Source organism: Zingiber officinale, chromosome 7A, assembly GCF_018446385.1.
Source record: "Zingiber officinale cultivar Zhangliang chromosome 7A, Zo_v1.1, whole genome shotgun sequence".
Taxonomy (NCBI): domain Eukaryota; kingdom Viridiplantae; phylum Streptophyta; class Magnoliopsida; order Zingiberales; family Zingiberaceae; genus Zingiber; species Zingiber officinale.
This window is the reverse complement of record NC_055998.1, coordinates 44654018-44670192: the sequence shown is the minus strand read 5'-3', so window position 1 is coordinate 44670192 and position 16175 is coordinate 44654018. Positions and strand designations below refer to the sequence as shown.

General features: G+C 49.8%; 1 protein-coding gene across 3 annotated transcripts in view; it reads right to left on the bottom strand.

Annotated features, from left to right (window-relative positions):
* The window catches only part of LOC122001369 (two-component response regulator ORR21-like), a 51338-nt gene extending 39603 nt beyond the window's left edge, over positions 1–11735 (bottom strand). Inside the window, exons 1-2 of one of the 3 annotated variants that reach the window (XM_042556083.1) lie at positions 11411–11735; positions 10141–10236 (exon numbers count right to left, since the gene is read on the bottom strand). In XM_042556083.1, the coding sequence (XP_042412017.1) occupies positions 10141–10225 (85 nt within the window). In that variant the 5' untranslated portion in view covers positions 10226–10236; positions 11411–11735. Of the gene's footprint in view, positions 1–10140; positions 10337–11410 lie in introns of those variants that run through there. The other 2 variants (XM_042556084.1, XM_042556082.1) reach the window with 2 other exon arrangements.
* Positions 11736–16175: the final 4440 nt, after the last annotated feature.

Here is a 16175-nt window from a genome sequence, read left to right as displayed (position 1 = left end):
TCACAAACTAGCAAGTTCTATAACGCCGATCATTATCCCGCAGCCCATCGAACAAGTATCTTTGGTGGCACATGTTGACCGGATGGAAGGCCTCACGTTGCCGAGCGACTGGAGGACACCTATCACGGAGTTTTTGCGCTTGGGCGCCACCCCGTCCGACCGGAATGAAGCCGAGCTGTTAAGGAGGAGGGCCGGTCGGTTCACACTCATCGGCGATCAGCTCTACAAGAAGGCTTTCTCTCGCCGTTGAAGTGTGTGAGCTCTAAGACTCGGCTTACATCCTCCAAGAGGTACATCAAGGATCGTATGGAGGACATCCGGGCGGACGATCACTAGCCAAGAAGATTTTGCTAGCCGGATACTTCTGGCCGACCTTACAAACGGACGCCGCTCGGACAAGATTCACGTGCCTATCATGCCAGTAGTATCACAACTTCTCGCACCGACCGGCAGAGGAGATGAAGACATCAGCCGCTTCACGTCCTTTTCGATCAACGGGAAACGGATATCAGGGTCTATTCCCACGGCGACCGGCAGAGGAAATTTCAATACGGCGGTCGATTATTTTTCCAAGTGGGAGGCCGAGCCACCAGCCAGATCACCGAGCGATGGTCAAAATTCATCCGCAACACATCATCCGAGGTTGATCCTCGCCGATCGTTTCCGACAACGGGCGGCACCTGTGAAGGTGCTAGAAGATCGTGCAAAAGCTACGGCATCGAGCAACACTTCACGTCCGTGGCTTACCCCAAAGCAACGGTCGTCAAGTAGCCAACCGGAAATTCTCAGATTCTCGGCCGGCTCGACCACGGGAGGAAGTCACCGACGGCGCCGGGCGCTACGGGCCATCCGACGACTCCTAAGGAAGCGACGGCGCCACACCTTTCCATCCGTCGTACGCGGCGGCTCATTCCGTCAAGTCGACATCGAGTCCGTCGGTCCAATCAGACACGAAGGCAACGCCGATCGAAGAAATGGAGTCGATACGATATCGACGAGGAGCGAGCAAGGCATCCATTCTACCGATGGCATATCAACGAATGAAGCAAAACTACAACCGCCGCTGGCTATTCCTCGATCATTCCGTGTCGGCGACCTTATCCGAAGAAAGTCAAACCGGCGGCGACGCCGGCAAGCCAAGTCCGTGGGCAAGGGCCCTTCAAAATTATCGAAAGCTCCGCCGTAAAAGGACATTATCGAGGACGAGGACTCGCGCTAGATAGCCGAGCGCTAACCACCTCCACTTTACCAAGGGATGAAAGGTGTACCACCGTAAATCATCCTGTACTTTTTTCGATCGAATACGGAAATGCAGAAATGAAGAACCAAGAGAACAAATATAAGGCATTGTCAAGAAACGAAGGCCCCGCGTCGTTCGGCCGGAGGTAAATGGGTCGAGCCAAGCGCTCGAGGATCGAAGACCCAGTACCTTCCGGACGGAGGTAAATTATCCGAGCCAAAATGCTCGACGAAGCAGACCCTGAGCCGTTCGGCCAGGAGTACGTTCTCCAAGCTGGGTGAAAGGGGCATATGGATTATCCGAGCCAAGCGCCCGAATAGTGAAGGCCTCCCAGCCGATTGGATTCGCAAGCAAATGACCCGTGCCGTTCGGCCGGGCACAAAGACTGTTCAAGCGCGAGATAAGTTATGAAGGCCAAGGTCGCTCGACCTGGTAAGGAGTTAGCCTTAAAGGCCGTCTAGCCCAGACGTTAAACCGTAGAGCCGCGCCGACCGGCTATAAATATCCGCGCCGTCTAGCCCAGACGTTAAATCGTAGAGCCGCGCCGACCGGCTATAAATATCCGCGCCGACAAGCTCCGTCGTTAAAAATCGAGAGACGAGCCGGCGTCTATAAACGTCCGAGTAGAAGACCGTCTAGCCCAGACGTTAAACCGTAGAGCCGCGCCGACCGGCTATAAATATCCGCGCCGACGAGCTCCGTCGTTAAAAATCGAGAGACGAGCCGGCGTCTATAAACGTCCGAGTAGAAGACCGTCGACCTCGAGATCCGCGCCGACCGCTATAAATATCCGCGCCATCTAGCCAGTATTAAATCGAGAGCCGCGCCGACAGGCTATAAATATCCGCGCCGACGAGCCCCGTCGTTAAAAATCGAGAGACGAGCCGGCCTATAAATAACCGCGCCGACGAGCCCAGTCGTTAAAGACCGAGAGCCGCGCCGACCGGCTATAAATATCCGCGCTGCCTAGCCCAGACGTAAAATCAGAGCCGCTACCGACCGGCTATAAATATCCGCGCCGACGAGCTCCGCCGTTAAAATCGAGAGACGAGCCGCCTATAAACGCCCGAGTAAGACCGCCTAAGACGTTAAATCAGAGCCACGCCGACGGCTATAAATATCCGCTACCGACGAGCCCGCTGTTAAAAATCGAGACGAACCGGCCTATAAACGCCCGAGTAAGACCGCTCAGCCTGTGACGTTAAACCAGAGCCGCGACCGGGCTATAAATATCCGCGCCGCCTAGCCCATAAAACCGAGAGCCGCGCCGACCGCTATAAATATCCGCGCCGACGAGCCCCGCCGTTAAAAATCGAGAGACGAGCCGCCGCCTATAAACGCCCGAGTGAAGACCGTCCAGCCCAGACGTTAAACCGTAGAGCCGCGGCGACCGGCTATAAATATCCGCTACCGACGAGCCCGCCGTTAAAATCGAGACGAGCCGCCTATAAACGCTCCGAGTAAGACCGCTCAGCCTGACGTTAAACCGCAGAGCCGCTACCGACCGGCTATAAATATCCGCGCTGCCCAGCCTTGTTAAACTGTAGAGCTGCTACCGACGGCTATAAATATCCGCTACCGACAAGCCCCGCTGCTTAAAATCGAGACGAGCCGCTTATAAACGTCCGAGTAAGACCGCCCAGCCCAGACGCAAACAGAGCCGCCGACCGCTATAATATCCGCTACGACGAGCTTCGCTGTAAAATCGAGAGACGAGCCGGCGTCTATAAACGTCCGAGTAGAAGACCGTCTAGCCCAGACGTTAAACCGTAGAGCCGCGCCGACCGGCTATAAATATCCGCGCCGTCTAGCCCAGACGTTAAACCGTAGAGCCGCGCCGACCGGCTATAAATATCCGCGCCGACGAGCCCCGTCGTTAAAAATCGAGAGACGAGCCGGCGTCTATAAACGTCCGAGTAGAAGACCGTCTAGCCCAGACGTTAAACCGTAGAGCCGCGCCGACCGGCTATAAATATCCGCGCCGACGAGCTCCGTCGTTAAAAATCGAGAGACGAGCCGGCGTCTATAAACGTCCGAGTAGAAGACCGTCTAGCCCAGACGTTAAACCGTAGAGCCGCGCCGACCGGCTATAAATATCCGCGCCGTCTAGCCCAGACGTTAAACCGTAGAGCCGCGCGCACCGACGAGCCCCGTCGTTAAAAATCGAGAGCCGCGCCGACCGGCTATAAATAACCGCGCCGTCGAGCACCGACGTTAAAGATCGAGAGACGAGCCGGCGTCTATAAACTCTCCGAGCGGAAGACCGACGAGCCCCGTCGTTAAAAATCGAGAGTCACGCCGACCGGCTATAAATATCCGCGCTGACGAGCCCCGTCGTTAAAATCGAGAGCCGCGCCAACCGGCTATAAATATCCGCACCGACGAGCCCCGTCGTTAAAAATCCGCGCCGATGAGCCCCGTCGTTAAAAATCGAGAGCCGCGCCGACCGGCTATAAATATCCGCGCCGCCTATAAACTCTCCGAAGGAAGACCGACGAGCCCCGTCGTTAAAAATCGAGAGCCGCGCCGACCGGCTATAAATAACCGCGCCGTCGAGCACCGACGTTAAAGATCGAGAGACGAGCCGGCGTCTATAAACTCTCCGAGCGGAAGACCGACGAGCTCCGTCGTTAAAAATCGAGAGCCGCGCCGACCGGCTATAAATATCCGCGCCGACGAGCTCCGTCGTTAAAGATCGAGAGACGAGCCGGCGTCTATAAACTCTCCGAGCGGAAGACCGACGAGCCCCGTCGTTAAAAATCGAGAGCCGCGCCGACCGACTATAAATATCCGCGCCGTCGAGATCCGACGTTAAAGATCGAGAGCCGCGCCAACCGGCTATAAATATCCGCGCCGACGAGCTCCGTCGTTAAAAATCGAGAGCCGCGCCGACCGGCTATAAATATCCGCGCCGACGAGCTCCGTCGTTAAAAATCGAGAGCCGCGCCGACCGGCTATAAATATCCGCGCCGACGAGCCCCGTCGTTAAAAATCGAGAGCCGCGCCGACCGGCTATAAATAACCGCGCCGTCGAGCCCCGACGGCCAAGATCGAGGGACGAGCCGCCTATAAACTCTCCGAAGGAAGACCGACGAGCCCCGCTGTTAAAATCGAGAGCTACCGACGGCTATAAATAACCGCTGGCCGAAAGCACCAACGCAAAGATCGAGACGACCGGCTATAAATATCCGCGCCGACGAGCCCCGTCGTTAAAAATCGAGAGCCGCGCCGACCGGCTATAAATAACCGCGCCGTCGAGCACCGACGTTAAAGATCGAGAGACGAGCCGGCGTCTATAAACTCTCCGAGCGGAAGACCGACGAGCCCCGTCGTTAAAAATCGAGAGTCGCGCCGACCGGCTATAAATAACCGTGCCATCGAGCACCGACGTTAAAGATCGAGAGACGAGCCGGCGTCTATAAACTCTCCGAGCGGAAGACCGACGAGCCCCGTCGTTAAAAATCGAGAGCCGCGCCGACCGGCTATAAATAACCGTGCCGTCGAGCACCGACGTTAAAGACCGAGAGACGAGCCAGCGTCTATAAACTCTCCGAGCGGAAGACCGACGAGCCCCGTCGTTAAAAATCGAGAGCCGGGCCGACCGGCTATAAATATCCGCGCCGTCGAGATCCAACGTTAAAGATCGAGAGCCGCGCCGACCGGCTATAAATATCCGCGCCGTCGAAACTAAGGACGCCAAATAACGAGCGTTCTCAAGTACTAAATTGATTAAGTCCGATCGGCCATCAGTTTGCCAATACTTCGCATTCACTGAATGCAAACAGCATAGCCAAGCGCTAAACGATTTCGAGGAAAACAAGTCAACTGATTAACCCGATCGGTCGCCTAGTGGGGAACACGTGGAGCTTAACTGACTCTACGGATAAGCACCAAACAGACAAAAAAAAAAGGGCAATGAAGGGCAAACAAAAATACAAGCAAAGGAACACAACTATGCCGAACGACGCGTACAAAAATTTTACATCCGCAAAGCGGATGAAATACAGAAAGTACTTGGAAGAACTCGCCTCACTCCGGGTCCTCAAAATTAAAAAAGGCGTCCGGGATATCGTCAATCATAGCCGCCAGATCTGAAGAGGGAATGCTCAGGTCAGCAGGAAGGTGCCCTCCCTTCTTCCAGTACGCCACGGTGACCTCGACCGCCCCTACGAAAGTCGAGGAGACGCCACCAAATTTCATACGAACCGCCTCCGAGCGGAGGTATTCTCGCCATTGCTAGCGACCCTGGCCCCTTCCTCAGACTTTCTCGAAAGCCGCCGGAGGCAATTAGCGAGTCCTCGAGAACTTTCTCGTCCACCTCCGCTTTAGTGCGTCGCCGGAGCGCCCATCCTGCTCGGCACCTAGTGGCTTCCAGATTCTGATCACGATCTAGGGCTCCTGACTTCAACTTTCATCTGTCCATCAAGAATCGCCTGCTTCTTCCCGGCCGCGCGCGCTTACGCCCCAGATCGCGTGTCTTCACCAGCCTTCAAGTCGAGCCACCGTAGCTGTGTCGGCGGCCTCCTCGCTCACGCCTCACGGCTTGCTTTCTCCCGCCTACCGATGGACCCCCGACACTGGAGTTTCTCCAGAGATCCTCCACGGCCAGTCATGGCTAGTGGCGATTTTTCGCCCAATGCCGCGAGGAAAATAACAAAGTCGAACCGAACAGAGTACGGCACACGAAGAAAACGAACCTACCCGAGTGGTCACGTGATACGGTTATCGCCGAGTCATTACGGCCATGAGGCCACCCGAATCAAGGCCCTCGAAAAGTCATGAGCGGACCCGCCAAGGTTATTTCATGAACGGGCTCGATGGTCGATCGGCAGACAAGAAATATTCCTCCGATGGGAATCAAGGGTAGTCTTGACGGTCGGGTGGTCGGCCGGCACTTCTCACCGCAATCGCCTGGCCCGAGGACTCCCTATGGTCAAGTTCGCCCAACCGTCGAAGCGACGACGAGTCGCCGGAGGAGAGCCAAGGGTCGCGCGGCGAGGCCATGGGGTCCGATCTCGCGACCGCGATCGAGCGGGCGACTCGATCGGCGCCTGGGTTCGCCTTCTGGGTCGGGAGGTCAGTCTCACGACGCTCACGAACTCCTCAGGTGAATCCCTACTGGGAACTCCCAGAGGAAAGGATCCGCCAACCTCTCAAACGGATGGAGAAGCTGTTGTATGATCAAGGCCCCCTCTCCGTAAGCCGGCCGGGATTGCACCGCGAAGTTCTTTTCGTAGCCGCCAATCTCCTTCAACTTACGATCGGTGGCCTCGAGCCACACGACTTCAACAGAATGGAAGAAATTAAAACTGCTAGACAAAAAGGCTAAGAGAGTAAAAGTCCTTACTTAGGGGAGATCGTCTCAACGGGAGATAATCCAAAATATACAACACCCTCGAGAAGCAATCGTCGATTTTGATCACTGACCGGACAACCAGTCACGTATTTAAGGTAGCCTGATTATTTCGACCGCTGAAGTCCTACTGGCTCTGATAGCGGTTCCGCCATTCGTTCTCGAACGCCGTCAGAAGTCGATGTAAGAAGAACCTTCCAAAGGTTTTGTGAGGTCGGATATTATCAAAAATTTAAAGCCTATTCTACTTGGAAAATGAAAGTGCCCAGCCCGGATTGTTTGGGATAGAAGAAGGAGTGGAATATTTTGGGGTCAAGTGGGATACTGTGCAGCTTAAAGAGGACAACCACCCCGCTCAGCAACCTAAAGGAGTTCGGCACAAGTTGGCCGAGCGGGATGCGGAAATAATTACAAACCTCCAAAATAAAGGGATGGGTAGGAAATCTAAGGCCGCCCTGAATGGTCCAGAAAAAAGCGTCGGCCGGGTCGGCTATAACTATTTCATAGTCATCAGGGATCCCATACGTCCGAACAAGACGACGAGCGCCCTCTTCATCAAACCGACTCTCCATGGTCATGTACCAAGGGCCATGAACATCCACAGTGGGTACGGAAGTGCTTGCCATGACTGAAGTATCAAGAAAAAGAAAGAAGGAAGCCGAAGGAAACTCGGAAACGGAGGACAGATAAGAGTTCGCAAGCAAGGGAACGAAAGGAGTTCCACGCGAAAGGGAAAGGCCGAACGAAAGGAAGGGAGAAGCTTACTGAGGAAAGGTGAACGGAGAAGATCACCAGAAAGCCGAAAACCACCGAGAGGCGAGAGCTAGGACAACCGGAATGAAGCAGCCGCGGGCACCTTCGACGGAGGATGAGCGATGAAACAGAGAAATGCGGCGTAAGGGCGGAGACGAAGGCTTTATGCGAACGAGGCTGGTCGACCTCGTCCGTCGGATGCAGGTCACGAGAGACGAGGTCATCATCTAACCGTCCATTTCAAAGTAATCGCGTCCCATCGTACGGATCATCACCGCCACACAAGAAGAGCCACGTGGAGCTCTGTCACCAGGCGCAATTAATGCGCCCATACCGCGTATGCTTCGACTTAATGGAAAGGATTTGCGTGATTTTCGAGAAGATTTAGACAAGCAAACATCCACGCTGGACGCCAAGACATCCAGAACGAAGAGCCGAGCGGATGATGAGTTATGAGGGCCGAACGGCTCTAGGTATATCATAAGCGGCGGTAAGGCGACGACCGCCCGTTCGGACACATAGTCCAGTCAGTCAGACTCATTGCCTCCTTCGACTAGACTTGAAGAGGAGGCAAGTGATCCGGCAGTAAGAATGGGGGACCCCATTTAGCAGTCAACGCCGCGAGGAGGGCCAAAGGCCTTGGCCGAGCGGATAAGGAGGGCGACGACCAGCTGAAGCTTCCGAGCGGAAGCAATACACCCCGCCGGAGTCGGGGTTCCGACGCTCATGACGATGAGAAAGGTCGAGCGAGGGCCCGCTACCAAGGAATAAAACATCAACGCCGCGAATGACCCGTAGAGCATCAGAAGCTCCCATGATCGTAACACCCGATCGCCGGACGCGAGAAATCACGACCGGCCGGACGATCGACGGGAGTAAGAAAAGGCAAGGATAGAAACATCTGACAGCAGATGATACGCAGGATCTTAGGCCGCGCTCACCGTCCCATCAAAGACGCCCACCGTCCCATCAAAGACGTGCTCGCATTATAGCAAGAAGGAGTCGCAAGCTCCTCGACAAGCCCATACTGGTACGGGTCGAGGACACGCAGTGTGCCTCGGTATATGTACATCAGCCTCCTCAGAAGTCTATATAAGGCCTCCACTTCTTTAACCGGAGGTACGCGAGTCTTCATCCGGCAACCACTTTCATCTATTCCTTCGCCTGACTTGAGCGTCGGAGGGCCGTCGCCGGGACACCCCTCCCGGCTCGGTTTTGTTGCAGGTTCGCCGGAGCACTCGAGGATCCAGCAGGGAGCGCCACGTCCCCAGCGTTCGTTGACCCCTGGTTCGGACAGGATCACCGGTAATTATTTAAAATTGCACTATTAATTACACATAAATTAACCTAACCCAAATTTATTCGTGATAAATTATATCATGTTATTTGCTTAACCTAAGCATATTACCGTGAGACAAACATCGAAACTCATCCATTGCCAATTATATAATATATATATATATATATATATAGAGAGAGAGAGAGAGAGAGAGAGATGCGTGTGTATAAATAACATACATCAATGTATATAATTGGCAAACATCAGTAAATTTACCTTTTACACCAGTAAATTTACTAACCCTAGTTACTATTTAGCATATTGTACCTACATATTTACTAGTAGTCACTATTTAGCATACCGTACCTATATATTTACTACGAATAATTTATTACATTGTTATATAATTTAAAACACATAAATTAACCTAACCCAAATTTATTCGTGATAAATTATATCATGTTATTTGCTTAACCTAAGCATATTACCGTGAGACAAACATCGAAACTCATCCATTGCCAATTATATATATATATATATATATATATATATATAGAGAGAGAGAGAGAGAGAGAGAGAGAGAGAGAGATGCGTGTGTATAAATAACATACATCAATGTATATAATAATATTTGATATATATGTGTTATATTCATGATTAATTCCATAAGAAATCATGAAATCGCCTTTGCTGCCCTGCCTTTGTCAAATCAGCCTCAAAGAGTTTGCAAAATCACTCTCGACTGTCTCCTTTGCCGATGTGAACTTCGGTGGGATGACTAGCCACTCCCTTCACTACCACTAGAACTGAGGTATCAAGGTTCTTCTCCTCTCCTTATTACCTTGAGTAGCTTTCGTGCTCATGGAAGACTCAGCTGAGTTTTTTATTTTTTTGGCATCGGGTTGTTCTACTATAAGTTGGTAATGAAACAAAATGTTTCACTTGTGTTCACAAGGATGCAAGAAACCTTGAGCCATTACTTAATATCTATATTCAAAATTGAAACAAAAGAATCAAATATTTGAAAACTTCAGAACAAGAAATTAGAAGAAAACCATCACCTCTAAATAAGATCTTTCTTTTCTTTTGACGAACACCTGCATGCAAGAATCTAGAGTGTATGTTTCTAAAACTAAGTTTAATATGCAAGAGAGAAAACGAAAGAATTGTGTATGTATATTGCCAATTGCACAGTGCATGAATCAAAATCATATCTCCGGTAAATATGGAAAAATTTAAGACTAACCAAATAAGTTGCCATTATACCTTATGAAAAAAAAAGACTGGATCCAAATCTAACAAGATTTTTTTGTTACTGTAATATGAAAAATATCACATACGTTACAAGAAAATGAATGAAAGCTCAATTTTGGTCATAACTAGAAGGCAAAACCACAACAAATTAAGGTAAGTTGTTCCATATCTTCAAATATGCATGCACAAAAAAAATAGGAAGATGAATTGTTCCATATCTTCAAATATGCATGCACATAAAAAATAGAGAGATGAGCTCACCATCATATCCACAACAAAGAAGCAAGTTCTTTGCTAGTGACAAGGAGGCGTTGTCATCATCCACCACAAGAACCTTGAGCCCCATAGGGAAATTATCTGGAAGTTTAAAATCCTCACAGATATTCAAGGTTGCATGGAAATTATTCTCTGAGCAACTTTGCATATTCACCATCAAAATTGACCAAAAAAGTTGATGTGCGTAACGTAAATGAAATCTACAAATGCTATGAACTGCCCTCTTACTGTGATCCCGATATGCCCAAATCAGACTGTCGGAAGGCAAATACAAGTCTTTTTTAGGGGAAGTCAAGTGCCATTTATAGCTATAGAGAGTACAGGGAATGGAAATTAAGAGAATTTGTGGGGCAGTAGAAGCCCAATAGAATGGTGCCTAGTGGTTCTTACTAATAAGCAGGTATATTAGGAAGGTTTCTATGGATCACTGTATCATCCAAGAGATATGAGACAACTTCCATAAAAAAAATTGCAAAAGTCTATATAGTTTGTTATCCTTCTAACACTCGACATGCACCTGCAGTTCTTTAAAATTTGGAAAATAATTAATCAAACATCTAAATTTTAGATTGTCATGAGTCAACTATAAAGTTTAAATCATGTTGTGCTATTGGCTTTCACTCACATACAAAATAGGTTGCATGTATATAAAGATGATATATGATTTGATAAATCATACTGGTTGGCCTTTGTCATTCCCTTGCTTTTAGATTGTAGGTTGTATTGATCACTTCACTAAATTTCTCGAGGATGCTTATGCAAGTTAGCAGGTCTAGACCTATACTATCGTTTGAAGTAAGAAAAAGTATTATTATTTTAAAAACATCTTTGACTTATTTTACCTTTTCTAATATTCTTTCTGAAACTTACATCTGGTGTATCATGCATAAAAATTCTAATTTTATCCTGAGAAAAAGAAATCTCCTGATGCTGAAGGTCAACAGCAAACATGTTTCAGAATAGGGCTATATGAAAACCATTGACTTTATCCACTTATCATCAGATACCCAGTGGTAACGTGTTGAGCAAAGACCACACGGAAGTCTCGCTGACACCATGATTAATAGCTAAGTTTGTATGGTTAATGCATGATTTATTGTCCTATTATGGATCAAGCTCGCATGCTACTTTCGACAGGTAAATCTAATACGACAGACTCATTATCCGGATGAAAGGCGTTATGGTTTTTTTAATATCCCTTACTCAAAGTTACAGAACAAACAAAACTCAGAACTCCTGCCAAGCTAAGGTATACCTAAGATCAAGCATTAGGGCCAATCAACGACGCCTGAAAAGGGATGAGAAGACTCCGAATAGAAACCAGAGGGGATTCTTCCATGCTGGTATTCTCAAGCTGATGTCTAAATTTGAGGTACGAACCGACCTCGAGACGGCATAGGGGACGCCAGCACACAGCTGCGTTCGGCATACTTGTTCCTGCGTTCCTGGAACAATTTCTCGAGCCGAACGGAAGGAAATGCAGGCACAAGCTGCTCTCCCATCAACCTCTCGCCCCGCTCGCTCGCGGTTTCTCGCGCTGCTCTCTCGCATGGCCAGGGGGACGAGGCAGTCTCCAGGAACTCGAAGGTTGCTTTCTTTTATCAGTTAATTAAACCCTCAAATTTTTAATTAACAAATGAGAATTTTAGCAAATTAAAATATAAAACTTATAAAATTTATTAAATTAAATTTTTATTTGCCTATGCCGGGAGAATCCGAAGAGGAAGCAGCCCGTGGGTCCAGCTGGTTAGAGATAGGCAGTTTATTAGTTACAATATAATAAAGAGTAATTTTTAACGAATTCATATTTTAAAAAAACTTCATTCATCCTTTAACTATTTGACAATCGATTATAAATTAATTTCATAATTTTTTAAAAATAATTTAAAGACAGATTACGAAAGATCAGGATAATCTTTAGACATAATTCATTATGACTTATATTTAGGGTCTCAATTTTTATTAAACCTTATTATTTTAAAAATATTAAATATATTTTTTATATATTTTTTAAAGAAAATGGAAAAAAAATAGAGATCACGTGATAAAAAAAATTACATGAATTCACCATCATAATTTCAAATTGAGTAAATATCTCATTATAATTCCAATGGATAGAGAGCTATCTTTTTAATATTTTTAATTATATATACTATTTTGTAAGATATAATATATATATTGATCCTGTCCGAACGCTGAATCAACGGACGCTGGGCACGTGGTGCTCTTCAAATTGCTGGCGTAGATCTCCGACTGGTCGTACGGACCTCCAGCGAACCTGCAAGGAAGTCGGGCCGGGAAGGGGTTCCCGGCGACAACCCTCCGACGCTCAAGTCAAGCAAGAGGAAGACGAGAAAGTGGCTTCGAATATGGGAGAATGCGTACCTCCGGCGAAGTGTGAGACTCCTTATATAGAGCTGTGAAGAGGCTCACGTACACATACCGAGGCGAATACGTGTCCTCTAACCATTCCTCAGTATGGGCTTGTCAGAAGAGTTTACCTGACACCATGCTGCTACAGTCCGAGCACATCTCTGATGGGACAGTGGAACCCTCTATCGTAAGATCCTGCGTATGGCTTGGTCGTTGAACATACCCACTGTCAGAAGATGTTCCCTTGTCCTTTTGTCTCTTCTTACCCCATTCCGAGCGTCCTGCCGGTCGGCATTCCCCTCACGTCCGGCCGGTCGTATGTGCTAGTCCGCTCGGGAGATTCCCGGTCGTGTGCTCTGTGGAGACTGTTCGCCCCTGTTCAACATGAGCGTCGGAACCCCGACTCCCCGCCGGGGTGTCTTTGCTTCCGTTTGGAACGTTCGACCGGTCGCCCCAATCTTTATCCGCTCGGCAAAACCCCTGATTGACCTTTTACCTTTCAACCTCCATGTACCGTTGACTCTGCTTAAAAAGGGGGGTCCCCCCTCCTCACTGCCGGATCACTTGTCTCTTCAAGTCTAGTCGAAGGAGACGATTAGTCCGACTGACTGGACCATCAGTTGCTCCGAGCAGCGTCCATATGCAACTACCCTCCGCTCGGACACAAAGAGGGCAACTAAAACGTCAGTCAACGCCAACATTCCTCAGTATCTTTTCAAAGTTTTCGCCAATCTCCATCATTAAGGTCGAGCACGCGTTCATTAAATGCGTTCCAGTGGCCGAATGCTACGTGTCGAGGCTGCCGTCATTGTACGGCGACGGCGTGGTGTTCTGACGGGATCGAGGCGGTTCGAAATGAACGGTGCGATGCGTGCTCCGGTTCTCGCGACCTAAATCCGACGGTGGAGGCCGCTCGGGCTCCACCCTATAAAGGCTTCGCTTTCTTCCTTCGCCGCATTTTTGCTTTCGCGTACTCCATAGCTTCTCGCTCTCAGCATTCCGGCGACCCTGTTCTTCTGTTCTCCGACGATCTCCGGCGTTCTTCCTTCGATCCTCCTTCTTCTCTGTAAGGCTCTTCCTTCCTTTCCTCTCCGTTAATCTTGTGTTTTTTGTCTAGTTCGGATTCTCTGGCCGCTGTTTTGTTTGCCATCTTCTTTCTTCTATCCTCTACCTGTCGTCTTTTTTGGTTTCGTCCGCTCGACCAATGGCTAGCTCCTCCCAACCTCATGACCAAGCTCTCGGCCTGTGGTACACCACCATGGAGTCACGCTTCGATCGGCGCGACACCGATATTCTGATAGATAGTTTTGACATCCCCTCCGACCTTGAAATTATCCTACCCACTTCTTCCGCTCGGCCGAACAAATCGCCGCGCAGAGTTTTTTGTGTCTTCCGCGACCAGTTCACAGCCGGTCTGCGATTTCCAATTCATCCCTTTATCATTGAAGTTTGTAATTTTTTCAGCATTCCGCTAGGAAGCCTGATCCCCAACACTTTCCGCCTTTTATGCGGCGTTGTCGTCCTGTTTAAAATCCACAATATTCCCCTCCGACCGGAGGTATTCTACTATTTCTACTACCCTAAACAGTCCGAGCTGGGCACTTACATGTTCCAGGCTCGGCCCGGTTTAGTTTTCTTCAACAAACTACCCTCTTCCAATAAGCATTGGAAAGAATTCTACTTTTATATTCGCCTTCCCGAGCGGGCCTCCTTCCGAACTCAATGGCAGATCGGACCACCAACCTCCCCCGAGCTGAAGAGATTCAAGACCCGGCCGGACTACTTCACGCGCGCCAACATGTTAGCCGGCCTAAAGTTCGACATCAACAAGTTCCTTCTGGAAGGGGTTATGTACATATTCGGCCTGAACCCGATCAGAACCCCCCTCCCGAGCGGCTTCGGTAAGAATTTTACTTGTACCTTCGCCTTAATTGCTAACTGATTTTCTTCTTTTTCCTTTCAAGCGAACATTGTCATGGAGTCGGTGATGGCTGAAATTTTGAAGAGGAAGGTGGCGGCGCTCGAGGCCGCGGCTGCAAAAGAGATGGAGGCGCTTGGCATTGAGCCGGTCGGCTCGCATGAAGGGGAGAGCAGGACTCACGAGGAGTCGGCCGCTCAGGCTTCTCTCCCGGAGCCGGCGGTGGGAGCAACTGTTAGCCAAGAGCCTTCCGTCCGGGAGGAAGGCTCCGCTCAGGAAGAAGAGCGGCCTCTCCGACAAAAGAGGCGCAGATTGGAGACTCCCCTCCGATCGGCCACGTCCACGGTCCAGCCGTCCGAACGAGCCACCGCAGCTGTTCGCGGCAAAGCTCCAGAGGTCGAGGCGATTTCGTCCGATCGGACCCCATCGCAGTTGGACGCATCGGCGGACCCCTTGGAGGCCATGCCCGTCAGCTCCCTTTCGCCCGCTCCCCGCCGAGTAGAGCGTTCGACAATTTTGTCCCAATTCTCTGCGCCGGCTTCCGATCCTTCCCCGGCTTCCTCTCAAACTACACCCGGAGTTGCTGCCCGAGGCCGATCGACCAACCGCGCCCGAGCACATGATCACAATGAAGGGGACTCTAGCCGAAATGTGGGCCGACGCTCGGGCGCGCGTCGCGATGATTCCACTCCGTAATTTGGCCGACAGGCACATGCAGCAGGCCACTGGGATAAGTGTTTTCTTCCGAAGTTTTTTACGCACTCCTTCCGACCGACTTTTAATGATCTTATTAATTGCAGAGATGGGTAGAGGAGATAGCTGTATCTAACCGGCTGGCGATGGTGGACGAAGAATTGAGAAGACTGAAGGCTGCAGGCGGTCCGCCCGGCTCCCAAGGCCCTTCTTACTCTGAGCTGCAGAAAGAGCTTAAGAAGGCGCAAGACTTGTTGGCGGCAGAGCAGAAGAAGACGGCCGATCAGGCCCACACTTTGGCCGAGCTCGAGCGGCAAGTCAAGACGCTCGACCAAAAAATAAGCCTAGCCACCACTCGGAAAAACACGGCTATCTCCGATCTGGAGAAAAAGAATGTCGAAGCTCGGGGCTTGGAGCAGAAAGTAAAGGAGTTGATGGAGCAACTAGCCAACGAGAAGATTGTCCGATCGGATGAGGTGGCGAAGCTCAAGACTGCTTTACAAGAACATCAGGCGGCCGCCGATGCTTCCCGAGCGACCCTTAGAGAATATCAGGAGGCCGAACCAGGCCGGGTCGTTGCCTTGAGACAAAATTACATCCGTTCGGCCGAATTTTCGGAGAAAGTTTGCGAGCAGATGTACACGGCCTTTGAACTTGCCATGAATGCCACGACAGAATATTTGAAGTCCAAAGGGCAACTTCCCGATTCCGCCACCATCCCAGCTCAAGACCAGGCGACGCTCCTTAGCACTATCCCGAAGGATCTTTACGATTATTTAGAATAGAAGTTTGCCTGTTATTCGGCCGCTCGGCCAAAAAACTATCTTTTTTTTGTAATTTGGCCACTCGGCCTTATTTTCTATAATATGATATCCTTTTACTTGCTTTGTCCTTTTGCTAATCAAAATGAGTGTTGTCCGCTTGGCTAGCCAACTACCGTTCATGCTCCTTTGTTTCTCCTCGTTATTCGCTTCTCATCCCACCTTTCTTGTGTTCGAAGGGGGTTACGAAGTATTTTGCGTAGCTTGTCCGCTCG